Here is a 16716-nt window from a genome sequence, read left to right as displayed (position 1 = left end):
AGCTGGCAATAAACAGTGATACTGAGTGAGTGATGTTTTGGGGGGGGGAAACTAGTTTTGATAGTGATTTGGGGCTCAGAGGATTTGAAACAGAAAGTATGGAAAACCTACACAAACCTGATGTGTGTTAATTAATTAAAAAAAAAAAACAACCCAAAAAAGTGACCTGATTCAAAAGGGGATTAAAAAATAGTCCCAATCCAAGTAGACAGAATTGGGTTCTTAAAATATAAGGATTAGTAAATAGTATAAATACAATAAAGTATTAATTATTTCATAAGACAGATAATGGATATTCTGTGTCTTTTTATTGATATACAAATTTGCCTATATCACAGGCAGATTTCATGTGGCCTGATGTGTGCGCGTGCACGCTGTACATGTCTATAGTGTGTTCACTGTGCGTATATGTGTGTCCTGTTTGCTGTGTGTGTGTGTGTGTGTGTGTGAGAGTCAGTGTTCCCAGTGCTTCTATCTGTCCCTCTAAGCAGTCTTGGCAGGCCAATCTAATCTGGCCAGGGAAAGGTCAGCCCCACTCTAACTGCCTTTCACTCACATTATACACTGACGCCCCCCCCCCCCTCCTTTTTCTTCTTCACCTCTCATCTTTTCCATTCCTCCTTTCCTCTCTCTTTTATCCCTCCTCTTTTAGTATAATCACTACTTCTTAACTTTATTCGCTCCCAGTTCCTTCTTTTTTTTCTTGACAGTTTGCTTCTTTTACACCTCTCCCATGACCCTTAATGGCTCTATATTTCTCTCCATTCATGTATCGTGTATTCTCTCTCTCTTTTTTTTCCTCTCTCCTCTAGCGCAATGCTGCTCAATAAACTGTTTCACCTCTTTTCTGGATCAATACGCACACAAGAACTCCGACACTGCAATCCAGGTCTGTCTCATTATCATAACCATCTCCTGAATATTGTTGACTCTTAACACTGTAACAACACTTTTTTTTTTTCTTTCTCCCTCCACAGTTACATTATTCATGACAACCCCGCAGGAGACACTCAATCTACATACATGTCTCCACAGCAACACTACAAGTCCGGATCTGAAGAGGCAAGGAGGATCAAAGGACTCATCAGGCCGACTGGCAGCCCGGATCAACCGATCGACCGACCTCGCCGACATTCCGTTACCATAGCAATTATCGGGACCCCCTAAGAAGCGGGGAGGAGGGGGTGTCAAAGGTCACTTCGCTATCTTTCTGCCATTTACAGGTCAGAGAGAAGAGCGAGGGAGAAGAGAGATGGGAAAAGGGACACGGGCACAAAGACATGAGACGGCCATCTTTGAAGTCCGTTTACAAAGCAGAGATTTCTCCTCTTTCTCCTCTTCTCAATCCCTCTGGGCCATTTCAACCTGCAATAATCCCCCCTCTTCTCCTCCTCTGTCTCTCAGGACGGCCTGATATCAAACTTCAGGATCTGTCTGTCTGTCTGTCCGTCCGTGGCCATACTGACAACCATTTTGTTCCAAACTTCGGTGACATTTTGTCTTTTCCAGCGTGAAGATTACTAACACAAGCTTTATACAGTAGGAAAAAAAGCAGAACTAAAGACAATGTTTTATCAATACAATTCAAAAATGTTAAGAGAAGCTAAGACTGATGTTAAAGCTGTGGATTAATTTGTTTTTTTTCTGACATACGTGTTACTTCGCTGTTGATTTCTATAGAGATCCATCTCTAGTTCTGATCAGATGACTGGAAATAAAAGGGAAATGTCTGTTTCATACAACTCCTTAAGTTCTGGCTTGGACTCTTATCTATGACAAAAGCATTACACTCGCCGAGTTAATTACTGCGATCTAGTGGTGAAATGATTAGTCAATTTTTTGCTTTATCCAGTTCTCCGATGTGAGGGTTTCCAGCTTTTTTTTTGTCATTTTAAACTTGATATCGTGGGGATTTAGACTGTTGGTTAAACAAAATAATGAATTTGAAGGAGGTTTCTATGGACATACATATAACAGCTGACCCTAAACATCTATAACAGTTTACACACTGACCTGCCCTAACATTTCTAGTGCGCTGAGGGATTAACACAAACATTTTGGTTTTATCTCCAAATAAAGTGGTTCAGGTCATCTGTTGGCTTATTTACATGTTGGATTGTGTTTGTCCTATTAGACTTGTTCCCTCTAATGAGCACAATATTATCATAACTTAGGCCCAGATATCAAACCTCAATATGATCTGATGCTCTCAATAATGTGTCTGTAGCAGCAAGTATTGAAAAATGTTTAACACAGAGTTGGCATTGCAAGTCTGATCAGATTTATTATCTTGTTTACACACTGATTTATCAGACAGTTCCTGATTTAAATCAAAACATAAATCAGGAACTTTCTGATTTAAACACAGACTTTTGAATGAATCCTGCAAAGTTATGAAGTAAAATCTAGTTACTTTCCAGCTCAGAAAGCAGAGACACAGACAGACAGTCTAGTAGACAGATAAAGAAGCTCTCTGTCTGCGCGAGTCCTTTCAACCTGGCTAAGCCGGTGCGAGACATAGGGAAGTCTTCCCTCACACAGAGTTGAATCATAAACTGATCTTGTTCGATTTTTTCCCTCCCTCCCTCCCTCACCTCTCCCTTGAAAGAGCCCCGTTCCCTCTGCCTTTCTTCCTTGCGCTCTCAAGGGGGGGGGCGGGGGGATGATGGCACTTCACAGAGGGATAGACCCTCTCTTCATCCTGCCAGCTGAGGAGACCCCCTGCAACATCTCTATCCGTCTAGCCAGCCGTTGGCTCTCGAGAGCCTGCTGGATTCAGCTGCGACTGTTAGAACCATTGAGGAGCTTTCAAGACAAAATCCACCTTCTGAGCCTTCTGCCTAGTGTGAGTCTGTGCATTTCAAGTCGCTCTCCCTGGGCCACCTCAGTTATCTGTGTCACATCACAAGGTGCCCTATTAGAGCGCGGCAGAAGGGTCCTGTGTCTGCTCGTTTAATGACGTGAAAGAAGAGATGGACAGATGGAAGGAGCATCGGGGAGGTGGATGGACAGGTGGGGGAGCTGCCTCCCACCCCGAGCACTGCTCTTTGCCAGGGTTTAGTTGAGATTTCAACATTGATCTGTCTTGTCTTCTCACTCTCTGGCTCACAGAGAGAGAGGGAGGGAGGGATGGGAGGAAGGTGAGGCTCAGCGTGTGTGTGTTTAACAGCGGCTCGAACAGGGAGAGAAGGAGGCGAGCAGGAAGAGGGACAGATGAAAGCAGAGACAGAAAGAGTTTGAAAGAGCCTCTTAAGAGATGACAACGACTCTTTACCTCCATCTGAGCACATCTTGGTGGCTTGCCTCTCCACAATAGGGACACCGATGTGGGGTCCAATGCAGTTTGAAATGATCAAACTGCATGATTTCCAACAATTAAGATACAGAAGATAAAATGTAGCCTACAGTATAAAAGTCTGAGACCACTTTCCCATTCAAATGAATGCTACTGTGTGTTTCATTTAAAGGTGTGTTTTTGGGCTTAGGTATTAAGACTGAGAAAGTTCTCTTTCCTGTTTCATGATTTCAAAAGCAGTGTTACTGACTATCTTCGAGTGCATGCTACATTAAGCAGATATAAATATTGGTTTTGCATTGGTTCACTGTTATACATCTGGAACTCATAAATGTGTCATTGCATATATAGCTAAGAAAATTACTCCCTCGTTTTGATAATTGATTAATCATAAATCCAGCCAAATATCTGCTTCTATTCCATATTAATTACGTGGATTTGAGATAATGACAGCTATATGTGATGGCTGACGATTTTATCCCAAAACCATGATCATTAACCTGCTGCTATAACAGCCGTCTACTCTTCTGGTTTCAGGCTTTCCACATGATTTTGGAACCTGGCTGCAGAGATTTGTTCCCGTTCAGCCACATGAACATTAATGAGGTCCAACACTGACGTTGGGCAATAAGCTCAAAGTCAGCGTTCCAATTCACTCCAAAGCTTTTGGATAGGGTTGAGTTCAGGGCTCTTCTTCCACATTAAAGTCTGAAAATGATTTTTTCAGATGATTTCCCCAAACGGCTGCCCGGCACTATTCGACAGAGGTGTCCACGTACTTTCAGTCATACGGTGTCGTTGTTAATTGGAAATCTTTTGGACTGTTGGGCAGATAAAAACAGATGTCACTCTGGGCTCTAGAGGCTTGTGAGAGTCATTTTTCTTTTTATCTGGCGTTTTCTAGGCTCAACAATTTATTTTTAAAAAATAAAGAAAGAAAGAATCAAAAGATTAATCGGTAGTGAAAATAATAGTTTTGTAGTTCGTAGACTGTAGCTCCACTTATGTAAATTATAAAAAAAAACTAAATAACTTAATTTCTTGTGAGTAATCTAGGAGCCAAATGTCCTAATCGTGTCAACATTTTGCTTCATAATATCAGAGTAGAGTCTTTTTTTTTAACCCCCCGAATGTCAACTTTATTTTCATTGGGTTAGTTCAGACCTCCCATAATAAACAAAGGAGACCTCTCACTGAAATCTATAAATTAGCAGATACATAAAGGCTCTACTCATAAAGCTCAGTTCCTGAAAAAAAAAACTGTAAAATAAGATCTGCCCACAAGAGAAATGAAAAGTGAAATGATTTAAACATAATGAAAACAAAAGTTTGAGGAACTTGAGAGGAGCGACCAAAAAGAGACATGATGGAGTTAAGTGGGAGCAGTGTATGTGTGTTGTGTCACAGAGCAGCTGCTGTGCTCCCAAGTGACCAGCTCTCCCTTCCACTTCTATAATTGCATTTCTAGGCGTGCACACACACGCTCACACACAGACCGAGTAGTGACCAGCAGGTCAATTGCCCAGCTAAATGTGTTTTCCTTCCCCTTGCTAAGAGGTTTGTGCAGGGCCGAGCCAAGCTGAGCTGGGCTGGGCTGACCCCCGGGCCGGCCCACTCTGCCACCAGACCACTGGCACCATTACGGCTCCCTGGTCGCATTCAACACTGGTCTCAGAGAAGTGACACTGCTCACTGTGGACGGGAACGGAGGGAGTGATGGACGAGCAGAGAGACAAAGAAGGAGACAGACAGACAGACAGACAGAGAGAGCAAACAGGGAGCTGAGCTGACCCCGTCAACATACAGCAAACCCTGCCTTGACTGGATACGAGCACGGAGCAGTGACAGGTCAGTCAGTCACCTTACAACCAGACAGCTGCACACACACGCACACACCAGCACTGAATCCATTCAGAAAACTACAGGAAAGCTAGGAGAAACAACCTGCCTCTGAAATAAAAGCTGCACTGTATTGTGTAGTGAGTGTATGTGTGTGTGTGTGTGTGCGTGTTTGCACCTCTGAATCCTCCTTCCAGCAAAGCCGTAGCTCTGATCCTCTTCTGCCCCGCCCACTCGTACTCCTCAAAGCCCCGTCCATTCTCGCCATCCATGTCTGCAGAGTCATCGTCGCCTAACGCACCCTCACGCTGATACACACAAATACACACAGGGGACACGTGTTAATTACATCACACACAGAGATTTACATTTTCAAACTACTGTGGAAACACAGATGCTTTTATTCTAACAGATCTCAACAACTTATAGCACACGACTTTACTGCTTTAGGTAGTGTTGTGGCAGAAAACAGGCCAGATCTCCACAGCACACTTCACCTGTACTGTACCGTACCATGTGCAGCTGTGATCTGCACTCGCACTGCTGGCACATTTTTAATATCTATAGTAATCACATGTTCAAAGTCTGGGGTTTGGACAACCTGCATGCAAGACCTGAACATCTCAATCTGCTTCTGTCTCTTCTCCTTTAGTCTCTTTTACTTGAAATCAAAACTGAACATCAAATCCATCGAGCTTGTGAGTAACTCAGGAGTTTTGCTGTTATAAAATCTACTCCATCTTTGAACTGAATTTGATTAGCTGAAAAAAAGTCTCATTTGTGTTTTGTTAGATTTTCCTGAGCTAAAAGTTGTCTCTCTGCGGCTAAGATAACACTTCCTTCAATTCTTTAGTCAAATACCCTTTACAGTGGTATCTTTTAATGTGAAGCTGCAGCAGGATGAGACATGAGAGTGTCGGACTAGTACGGATGAGCCAGAGTTTCATATTTTTATTGGCACTGCAGCTGTATATTTGCAAAGGAAGACTGGACAGGATAACAGCCTAACAAAGTATAACAAAGAGCAGATCGGAAAACAGCGGGTCACTCCATTTGATCGCTAGTAAGAACAAAAAAAGAAAGAAACTCGGGCCCTTCTTGCAAGCAGGACGTGAACAGTGCAGTACGGGTCAGCGCAGGAATCTCACACTAAGAAATATGTGATGACAATCGCAGCTCACATGGCATGGTACAGCACTGGAACTTCTAAAGTACACTTTTGGGAAAGAGGTATTAGTTTATCTAAAGCTAGTGTCATGGATAGAAATCAGTGAGGTGAAATACAGGAGGAGTGGTGATTAGTGGTGATGATCTCTGTCCGTTGTTCTACGCTAAAGAAAATAATGAACGTCTAAAACAGGAAAGGAAGTCAGTAGTCGACAATTAAAATTAGAGAGAGGTGATGACTGGGATTACATCTCTATGTGGGCTACATCTACAGCAAGCAGAGCCGGTTTGGCCTTCATCTATAAGAAACTCCAGATGTGATTGTTATGCTCACACAGGAGCTACATGCCAATGATTAAGATGCAAACATGTCATATGGGATAAACCGCCACTTAAAAGAAGCGTATGAGGTGTATTTATTGAATGCTTAACATGTGAAGACTTTTAAATCATTGTGTGCTTTCTTATGGTCAAATCTTTCACACAGTTATTCCCATATGATGTGAATGCTGTCCCGCCATTTAAAAGAAAAGATTCTAGAGAAAAAAAACTACATTTTGCTATTGGTTGGTGTTTTTTGGACAGCTTCTACAGGAAGTTAAGAGGTGATTGGTCAGCATCTACAGGAAGAGAAGGGTTGATAGGCTGTCCGACTGGCGGTAGGCGGGGTTCAGGGCCCGGATTGTACTACCTGGATCAGGCATTGTTCCACATGTCTACTCATCTCCTCCTCGCTCCCAGCCAATGGGGCACTGCACAGCGGACATACCTGGCCCCCCTCCTCAGGCTTCCTCCTCTTCATCTTTCCTATACGGGCTGGAAGTGGTGGGGAAGTGGAAGAAAGAGAAAGACAGACACACACGTTTTTTTTAATCTCAATTTAGTTTTAATGTTCTTCATCAATTAAGATAATATTGCTGGTGTCGAGGCACAGGAGAGAAGCTAAAAAAAAAAAAAAAAAAAAGGGCCTGAGGGATATTCATGTCGGATGAATTTCCCTTGATTTGATCATATGCGATCTAATGTCGCTCCTCAATAAGCCTATTTCATTTTTTACAAGCCTGGCTAAACTTGGCCCCTTCTGAAATGTGCTCAGAAAGAAATAACAAGAACCTGACGTGACGATCTCAATCCCCTTCCCGCTCCTGACATCCATGCCATTCTTATCCCTCTCCCTGTTTCTGCCTCCTTTTTTCTTCTTCCTTCTGTCACAGACCCCCCCCCCCTCCTCCGCACACACATTTAATTAGAAATTTAACAGAGCAGAACAGCCGTCATTGCGCCCCGAGTCTCTGTCGTTTTTTCTTAACTGCAAATGGCGCGCGGGGACATTAATTTTTAGCCGGCTGGGAAAGCAGAGGAGGCCAAGAGGGACCCGTGGCGAGGGATGGAGGGAGAGGAGGTGGAAGAGGACGTAAGGCAATATGCCATAACTGCAGGGAGTGAGGCTGGAAGGGTTAAAAAAAAAAAAAAGAAAAAGAGAAACAGCCTCCTCCTCCTTCACCAACTCTCCCCTGACGCTAATCGAGGGGAGCGTTGTTAAATAGGGAAGGGAAAGGGCTGCTAATTAGGTCCGGCAAGGATCTCTGCCCCCCCTGCCAGCCGTTATACCCCACATGAGAGTGATTCCTGGTTCCACATGAGGGCGGAGAGGAAGTAATGGAGGGCGAAGTTTAAACTAAGTCTTCATTGACTCTTGTGAGTTATTAAGATTGAAAACACTACATTTCTAGTAACAGAGACAGCAACAAATGTCGAGAGTCAGCTGTTACAAATACACTGAAGATATTTGCTTGGTTTACACTCTTGATTAATCGATTAGTTGTTTGGTCTATAAAATGTCAGAAAATGGTGAAAAATATCAATCACTGTTTCCTAAAGCCCAAGATGACTTGTGCTTAATGTGTGTGCTCTAATGTCTTGTTTTATCTCAACCAACAGTCCACAACCCAAAGATGTTCAGTTTACTGTCGTAGAAGAATAAAGAACCCAGAAAGTTCTTTTGATAAAATTAGTATTAAATAATGAGACAATAGACTTTTCTCACATGAGTCATTTTGACTTGTCACAGTGGCAACAATGGCTCTGTTCTATTCAGTAAGCCATGACGGTGTGACAGTGAGCCAGCATGCTCAATATCAGGACCTTGAAACTGAAGCAGCTCAATGGACTTCAGTCATTGTTCATTTCTGTATTCATACCTGTGCTTTCTCTACTGTGACATGTCATAATGTTGTGTGTGAAAACCAGCTATTAGCTGCAATGCCACAGGTGTACCACCATTTATAATGTCTAGAGTGAAGCCTTTGTAGAAGTAAAACACTGGTTGGTGGACTGTGGTCTAACTTTAGGCACTGCTCAAGTAAGGCTCTGTATTAGGAAGCAGACTAGATGTTCAGAAACATCAGATATCAAATGTCTCCTGTTGGTCTGGACCTTGATCACCAAAAGAGTCTCATATGCTAATATGCTTTGGTCATGTAAAAAACAAACATCCCTCAAAAAGTGAGTGAGGTACTGGCCCAGACATAAACAAGACATAATAATCACCCGACACTCTGGCACATAAATATATTTCATTAAATCAAAGAAACATGTTTGAGATTTGACAAAACACCAGGTAATAATACACCAATACATAGTTATACTTTATGGCAACAATAACTTTCTCTGCTGTGTGTGACAGCAGTGATATTAACGTCATAACATCAATCAGTCATTTGTGGGGATTTTCCTTTTGGAATTAAATAATTAATTATTTGATTTCTTATTTAATTGCTGAAAATGTGTTCTGAAAACTATATTAAATGTGTGCTATATATTATAAATCATACATACAATTTTAATTGAATTTCCATTTGAGTAAAACTGCATACAGGGTTTCTGCAGGAATCACTAAGTTAAATTTAAGACTTTTAAAGACATTTTAAAACCACATAGAATGTGAGTCAATACAGTTTCACATATTTAACATATCAATAAAATCAATTAGGGATGATAAGGCCTAGAATTATTTACCAAGTGCTATGTGAAATAAAATTTATTTTAATCTATTCACATTTTTGTCATTACTTCCTGGCAGTATGTAACAATCATTCCCAATATAACTAATTAGTCATTAATAATGACCTGGATGTGGATACGCAGCAGAAAAAGAATGGATAAACAACTAAAAAATAAAAGCCATTTAAGGTCTGAAACAATAGAATTGGGGATTTTCCAGCCAGGTTAGAAAATATTTAAGACCTTTGTTAATGAAATTTAAGACTTAGAAATACTTCAAAGGCCTTTTTTTTTGGAGGAAAACTAAATTAAGACTTTTAAGACCTTCGTGCCCTGCAGATACCGTGTGCATAATATTGTTCCAGAAAAGTCCACAACTGATAACAAGCCTGAGTAATGTAATAGACTCTTAATATAGACATTTTAAATGACATAAATGAGCGGCAGGTATATCTAACATCTTAATGAGCATATGGAGTGTCACTCAGGGGGTGAAATGATGTGTGCACGTACCATTCAATCTTGTTTGCCTGTTTGCCCGAACTCGTAAAAATGTCTGCAAGCAGAGAGGAAAAGAAGATAGAAGAAATATACATTAGACAATAAAGAAACATTATAATATGTTTACAAAGACAAACAGAAGTTTTCAGAGTGAGATTGCTATGGATGCTGAGGGGTCTGTGTGCTGAGACTGGGGCACTGTAAACAATAAAAACCTACTTCTCTCTTGTTTTCCTCATCCTCCATTACTGTCAGGTTTCACTCACAGCTGCTTCTACAGCCGCCACAACTCACGGCTGAAAACTACCCGAGTGTGTCTCCAGACACTGTACATAACTGTGAATATACCGCGGTGTCTACATTTTAATGCGGATGGAAAAGGATTGAAAGTGGCGCCCGTATCGGCAAATACAACTCATGCCCGACGCCATGTTGGCTTGTTTTGATCATGTGACCCGCTGGTGTCGGAAATGGTAAACGTCACATGTTGTTGCGGATATTGGCCACTAGGGGGAAGCAGCGTGTTTCATTCATTAGACTGTCTCCTTTTCAGTAATGGATTTAATGTTGTACAGACTATACTACAGATGCACAACTATTTCACTACCACTATAACTACTACTTTTAATAATAATAATAATAATAATAATAATAATAATAATAATAATAATAATAATAATAATAATAATGATACAACGCAAAAAAGAAGAATATATAACCCAGTTGTGGAAGAAGTATTCAGATCCTTTACTTAAATAAAAGTACCAATACAGCAATATACAAGTAAAAGCCCTGCATGAAAAATCCTACTTAAGTAAAAGTACATAAGTATTATGAGCTTATTGCAGTAAAAGTAGTGGTTTGGTCCCTCTGACTGATATATTATTATATATGACATCATTAGATTATTAATACTGAAGCATCAGTGTTAGAGCAGCATGTTACTGTTGTAGCTGCTGGAGGTGGAGCTAGTTTCAACTACTTTATATACAGTTAGCTAGTTCAGTCCAGTGGTTCCCAACCTAGGGGTCGGGCCCCTCCAAAGGGTCACCGGATAAATCTGAGGGGTCGTGAGATGATTACAAGTTCTGATAAACAAATCTGTTTTCAGTTTTTAGACTTTTTCTCTAATCTTTGATTTTTGGTGAAATATTGGATCATTTGAACATTTATTGAAATGAAAGCATGTGAGAGGTTTAGAGGGAAAAATCACTGTTTGGTGCAGCTGTTAACAACTCATAGACATGTGAAATGTGACCCCGACTACACACTGCTTTTTGTAAGACGTCCAAGCCAAAAAGGTTGGAAACCACTGGTTTCATCTTTAACAATGTGTTGTATTTTAAAAGCTTGTTATATTATCCATTGTGTCAAATCTTCATCTGAACAGTAACTAAAGCTGTCAAATACATGTAGTGGAAGTATAAAGTAGAATCAAATGGAAATACTCAAGTAAAGTACAAGTAACTCAAAACTGTATTTAAATAGAGTTTTGTGGTTGTTACAAATCCAGTGAAACTACTAATAGAACAAAAGTACTGGGCCCCAACATATCTGAGGGGTGATGAAATGATTATTGCGGTAGGAAAGAGGAAAAAACAGAGTTCTGCTACACAAATTTGTATTCATATTTTATTTTTTTCTCTAATCTTTGGGAGGGGGGTATTGGATTTTACCTTTTGGGTCTCTGTGACAAGGGACTCCTACTAGACTTTTTTGTAAAGGGTCACAGGCCAAAATGGTTGGGAACTACTGGTTTAATCTTAAACAGTGCATTGAATTTATATAAGATTGTCATGTTTTTTTTGTTTAAAATCTGCAAAGTGACCAGTAAATACAGCTGTAAAATAAATGTAGTGGAGTAAAAGTATAAAGCAGCATAAAATGGAAACGCTCAGGTAACTTCTTAGTACCTTAAAGTTGTACTTATGTACAGTACTTGAGCAAATGTACTCAGTTACTTACACATTTATCTAAGCGAATCTGGGACATTTGGGGTCTTGAGTAGTTCAGGATGCCTGGGGTAAGTTCCCTGTATCATTACAAATAATGGCCGTACCATTAAAAGTAAAGCATTGTGAAATAAATGAAGTGAGGTCAGATTCCTTTGTCCTCTCCATTTCTGTCTCTTGCAGAATGTGCGCCTCAGGTCTACTGGGATTCAAACCCAGAGGCCTGCATGTCTTTAACTATGTGCTGACTAAAGCATCCCCGGTCGCAGTTATGGATGCCCTCTCTTTGACACAGCAACAGTGAGTAGGCAGCGGCTCAGTCCTCTTACTGTCGACCCATCGTCCATCAATGAGACCTGACAAGCAACCATCCCTCCTCTTTCTGTTCTAGCCCTCCATTTGTCCCCTTACTTAATCCCCCCCCCACCCCACCAGCACTTGAGTTATAGGCCCCCCGTATCATTATGAAGCAGTCACTGAATGGCCGCAGATAGGTCAGGTTTTTAGAAGAAGGGAAGAGGTGGAGAGGAAAAGAGTACTGAGACAAACTGACAGGCAGAGAGAAGGTGGCAAAGTCTGCCATTATGCTTCATTTTCACGGTGGTAAAAAGAGTCACCATTGACTTAATCATTTGTATAATATAAGGTGATTTCAGCAGTTTCACTTAATGAGAAAGCCTACTTTATCGCTATAAGGTCTTTATGAGCTGTGTCATCCTGAACGTATGGATGTAACGTCTGCATGGACTTAATAGTTCTTATTTTATGGTGTAAGGGGCGAAACCCACTTAACCTAGAGATACATCATGGCCAGAAGAATTACCCGAACAAACTTTGATGAATATAAGAGATAAAAGCAGTCAGAGTGGCTTTAAAGGAACACGCTGAGATTTAAGGAGATTGGCCTGCCGGTCAACTTAACAGAAATCTGCCATAACTCTCTGCTAAAGTGTAAAACACAATCCAAAAGCTATGACAAAATTCACTGAATGATGTTGGTCTCATGGTTTGATTCATTGTAAATACAGACCCCCATGAAAGCAGTGCTGATGTAGCCTAAATTTTTTGAATTTATTACAAGACCCAGCTTGTAAGTATAGGAGGGAAACATGTTAGTTTTTCCTGAGCCACTGCTTCGTAAGTGGCATAGTAGTTCTTTACAGGTTAACAAGAGCAGGTGTGGTGACAGAAACAGGAGGCATCATGTGAACTCAATGCACAACACAGTTAAAGAGAGTTAGAGCAGCATCTAGTGAATCTAGAGCCTACAGTGACCGTACGATGACTTACAATACAACACACTTTCACTGAAAGACTGAAGATATTCATTTGAGTGGTCTATGTAGTTATGTGGAATGTCCATGTTTGTATTTACCATTATATCATAGATACTGAATAACACCTAAAGATGTGTTTGTTCCACAACTGTGATGGATGATTGTAGTTCTTTGGTCATCCATTACTACAGTATGTCATGATATGAAGCTGCTCAGATATTAACAAACTGTGCTTTGACCTCATGTGACAGGATACATTTGACTAGAACAGAAAAGAGGGAAAATGGTAAAAACAGAATACTATAAACTCTAAATTCTGGCTAAAAAAGGAGTACAACAGGAAACAATGACGTGTGTGTGTGTGTGTGTGTGTGTGTGTCTCCGTGTGTGTGACCTGGTATCTGTCGGAGTGGTGGGCGTCTTCAGAGGACAGGGGCGAGACCACGGGAGACTCTCCCTCACGCTTGATGTGCACGGACAACAGCATCGACTAGAGAGAGGGGGAGAGAGGAAGAGCAAAATAAAGTGTCTTCTATACGTAGATGATCTTACTATATTATCACAGCAGAGGATATGTTAATAAATGAGCTTTAGACGTGGAGGCTGATTTTGTTAACTTTCGGATAAAGCCAGGTTAGCGGTTTCCCCCCTACCTCTAAGCCAAAAAAATCTCCTGGCTCCAGCTTATTTAAAAGACAAAGAGGGAAGTATCAATCTTCTCATTTTACTGTCAGCAAGAAAGCAAATAAGCGGATTTCCAAAAATGTTGAAAAATTCCTAAAAATATTGGACTCATCCCCAAAACACAATTCAGGTGGAAAAAACATGTAACAAAATGAACAGAAAGGAAAGTAGACTGACTTCGTTGACGTGTATATCACAGGAAGAAACGTCAAGCAGAGAAATATTTTAATCTCTAAAAATTTAAGTATAAATCTGTATCACAACAAATCTCTTCCATTAAAAAGAGGAATCTTTAACCTTGGAGAACAGATGCTGAGAGCGACACGTCATTGATGATGACGGTAACCTGCCTGACTTTGTCTATAAAATCCCTTCCGCTGATTAGAGTTAATGTTTATGAGACGTTAAGAGGAGTTAGGGAAGAAAGAGAGATTGAAAAGAGGAGATGAAGGGAGAAGAGGAGGAGGAGGAGGAGGAAGGGTAAACATGTGAAAAGGAGGAGCATAACTTGCCTGACATTACGGGACTCTTGCCTGTTCATAAATCTGTCTCGCAACACTTTGCACGCACACACACTCTCTCTCTCTCATAGAGACAGACACACATAAACATAGAAAACGATATCCTCCTCTAACCCACTCTGTGACAAAGACAATCCAGGGAATTCCTCAAGTGAGCCAGGAACAAGGGGGGAAAAGAAAGAAAGTGAGAGGAAGAGAAGAAAAGAGGAGCAATATCACTTTTTTTACAGGGCTTAGTGCTGACAGAGCTCTAGCTGTGCGCGTGTGTGTGTATGTGTGTGCTTCTATTTTCATGTGTGCCCATTCTGCTGCTTTTTTTTTTTTTTTTACAAGGCAGCTATGAAATATTTGTATTTACAGTCGTCTCCTATTAATCAAGTGGAAAGGGGCAGAGCAGAGGCTTAAGTGCTCGACAGCAGTAATCTAATAATAATATGTGAGAAATGACCAACCTCCAGTGCTGCCACAGTAAATTGGACATTATGCATGGTGCTTTTATGCCTCTGTGTGTGTGTGTGTGTGTGCGTGTGTGTGTGTATTCCTCATGTTGTGGGGACTCACCGTCCTTATGGGGACAAAAAGCAAGCTTAATGTAAATCATTAATTTTAGGGTGAAAACTTGGTTTAAAGTTAAGGTTAGTTTAGGGTTATGTTAAGGTTAGGGTTAGGCAAGTAGTGGTTATGGTTAGGATAAGTCTCCAGGAAATGACTGTAAGTCTATGTAATGTCCTCTGAAGGAATGGAAACATGACTATGTGTGTGTGAGTGTGTGTGGTCTTTTTTTTCCCTTTTACCCAGGTTTAAAAAGGTCAGGAATCATTTACCTGGGGGCGTTCTGGGAATATGCTTAGGTTTTATCATTAGAATATGACATTTAACAGTATTCTACTAAGACATTATAAATGAAGATCTTCCATTGAAATTTTGCTCTTTTAAACCAACCAATTAAATCAACATGCAAAAAGATTGGATAGCGAAAGGTTGTGTAGTAAAGCTACATTCAGGTGAGCAAATGTAACTCTGAATGGATTTATACATCAAAGAAGAAATGTTTAAACTCTAAATCTTGTGTAAACTGTATAAAAAGTGTGTTTTTGTGCATTAATATGTTAAAATCATGTTTTCTAAGTGTAAATCCGTAGCAAAAGAAAACATAAAGAGGCAAAGAGAAAAGGTATGTGTGGGAATGTTCTCTCACGCACATACAAAAGTGTGTGTGGCCCTACAGGTATCACATGGTTTATCTCTAAACCAATCACCTGAGGGACTAAGCAAAGTGGGCACTAAGGAGGTGCGTTGGGGTTAATCTTCAGTGTAACAGGGGCGGGTGGTGCATACCAGAGGGGAGACAACCACAACAGGCTCATGTGCTTCAGACATGGTCCTCGCCATTCTCCATGGCCTGCCGCTGAATACCAAACACCGGCGGTGAGATGCGTAGTCACGGCCGCGGAGGAAGGCCAGCACTCACCCCTCAACCCCGCTCTGTCTGCCTTCCTCAAGTACGAGCCCACCCACAGTGCTGTGAGTGCTGCTCTAAGCCCGAGTCAGCACCCGAAGGTATGGGGGAATGAAAACGGGTCCCCTAAATTATTCGAGGGCTCTTGTGTTGCATTCATGTGCACGTCGGATTTACTTTTTCTGCAGTAGGGTAACTGACTTTCACATGCTCTTTAGTTAGAGATGAAAACTAACAAGGACATGATGGAGCTCCTGCCTGCTTTATAGGTGCTTTCAGAAAACATTTACACAGGTCTTAATAATGAAGAGCAGAGCTGATATGTAGTATTGTTGGATAAAGCAGCTACATCGATACCCTCTAAAACTCTTATTCCTTTGACTTTAGTTTAGTGAAGTATTCCGGTGGTACTTCCTAAAGTGAAGAAGGTGTAAGTGACTGTCTAGAGATAGGAGCTCTCCAAAGTAATGGCATGCATATTTGAGAAACAATACCTGCTTGTGAAGCAGCAGGAGTTAGGTCAAAATGTGCTTTCATACTGCATGTTCATACTGTAGAACTTTATGTTAAAGGCTAAAGCCATTCTGTTGTGCTTGCACATTATACTGGCAAGCTGTAAGTAGAGTCAAGTGAATTTTATTTCTATAGCCCAAAATCACAAATGTGGATCAGTAGGTTTTACTATCTGCATAAAATACAGCACCCTATATCTATAATGAAGAGGAAGGAAAGGAAAAGGAACTCCACAGCAAAAAAATAACCTTTAACAACCTTTAAAAATATGCACGAAAAAGAAAAATAAAGGAAGTGAATGAACGAGGTAATTTAATGCATGTCAGAACATGATAGTAAAAAAAAAACAACTAAGGAATTAAATAATTCTTGAAAAAAGCTGATTCCGGCTTTTTCCATCATTTTATCCAGTCCATCCATACCTCATCTGAAGAGACAGTTCTCTATCAAATCTACCATATAGAGAACATTTTAAAGAATGTTCTTTTAAAAACAAGAACATCTC

General features: G+C 40.7%; 1 protein-coding gene across 6 annotated transcripts in view; it reads right to left on the bottom strand.

The window, feature by feature from the left end:
* The window catches only part of rnf220a (ring finger protein 220a), a 259438-nt gene that overhangs the window by 21030 nt on the left and 221692 nt on the right, over positions 1-16716 (bottom strand). For 4 of the 6 annotated variants that reach the window (XM_042428896.1, XM_042428897.1, XM_042428899.1 and 1 more), the window contains 4 exons: positions 13429-13524; positions 9818-9860; positions 6993-7117; positions 5313-5442 (listed from right to left, as the gene is read on the bottom strand). In XM_042428896.1, the coding sequence (XP_042284830.1) occupies positions 5313-5442; positions 6993-7117; positions 9818-9860; positions 13429-13524 (394 nt within the window). Of the gene's footprint in view, positions 1-5312; positions 5443-6992; positions 7118-9817; positions 9861-10024; positions 10282-13428; positions 13525-16716 lie in introns of those variants that run through there. The other 2 variants (XM_042428898.1, XM_042428901.1) reach the window with 2 other exon arrangements.

This window comes from Thunnus maccoyii, chromosome 12 (assembly GCF_910596095.1).
Source record: "Thunnus maccoyii chromosome 12, fThuMac1.1, whole genome shotgun sequence".
NCBI lineage: Eukaryota > Metazoa > Chordata > Actinopteri > Scombriformes > Scombridae > Thunnus > Thunnus maccoyii.
This window is presented reverse-complemented; position numbering and strand designations above follow the sequence as displayed.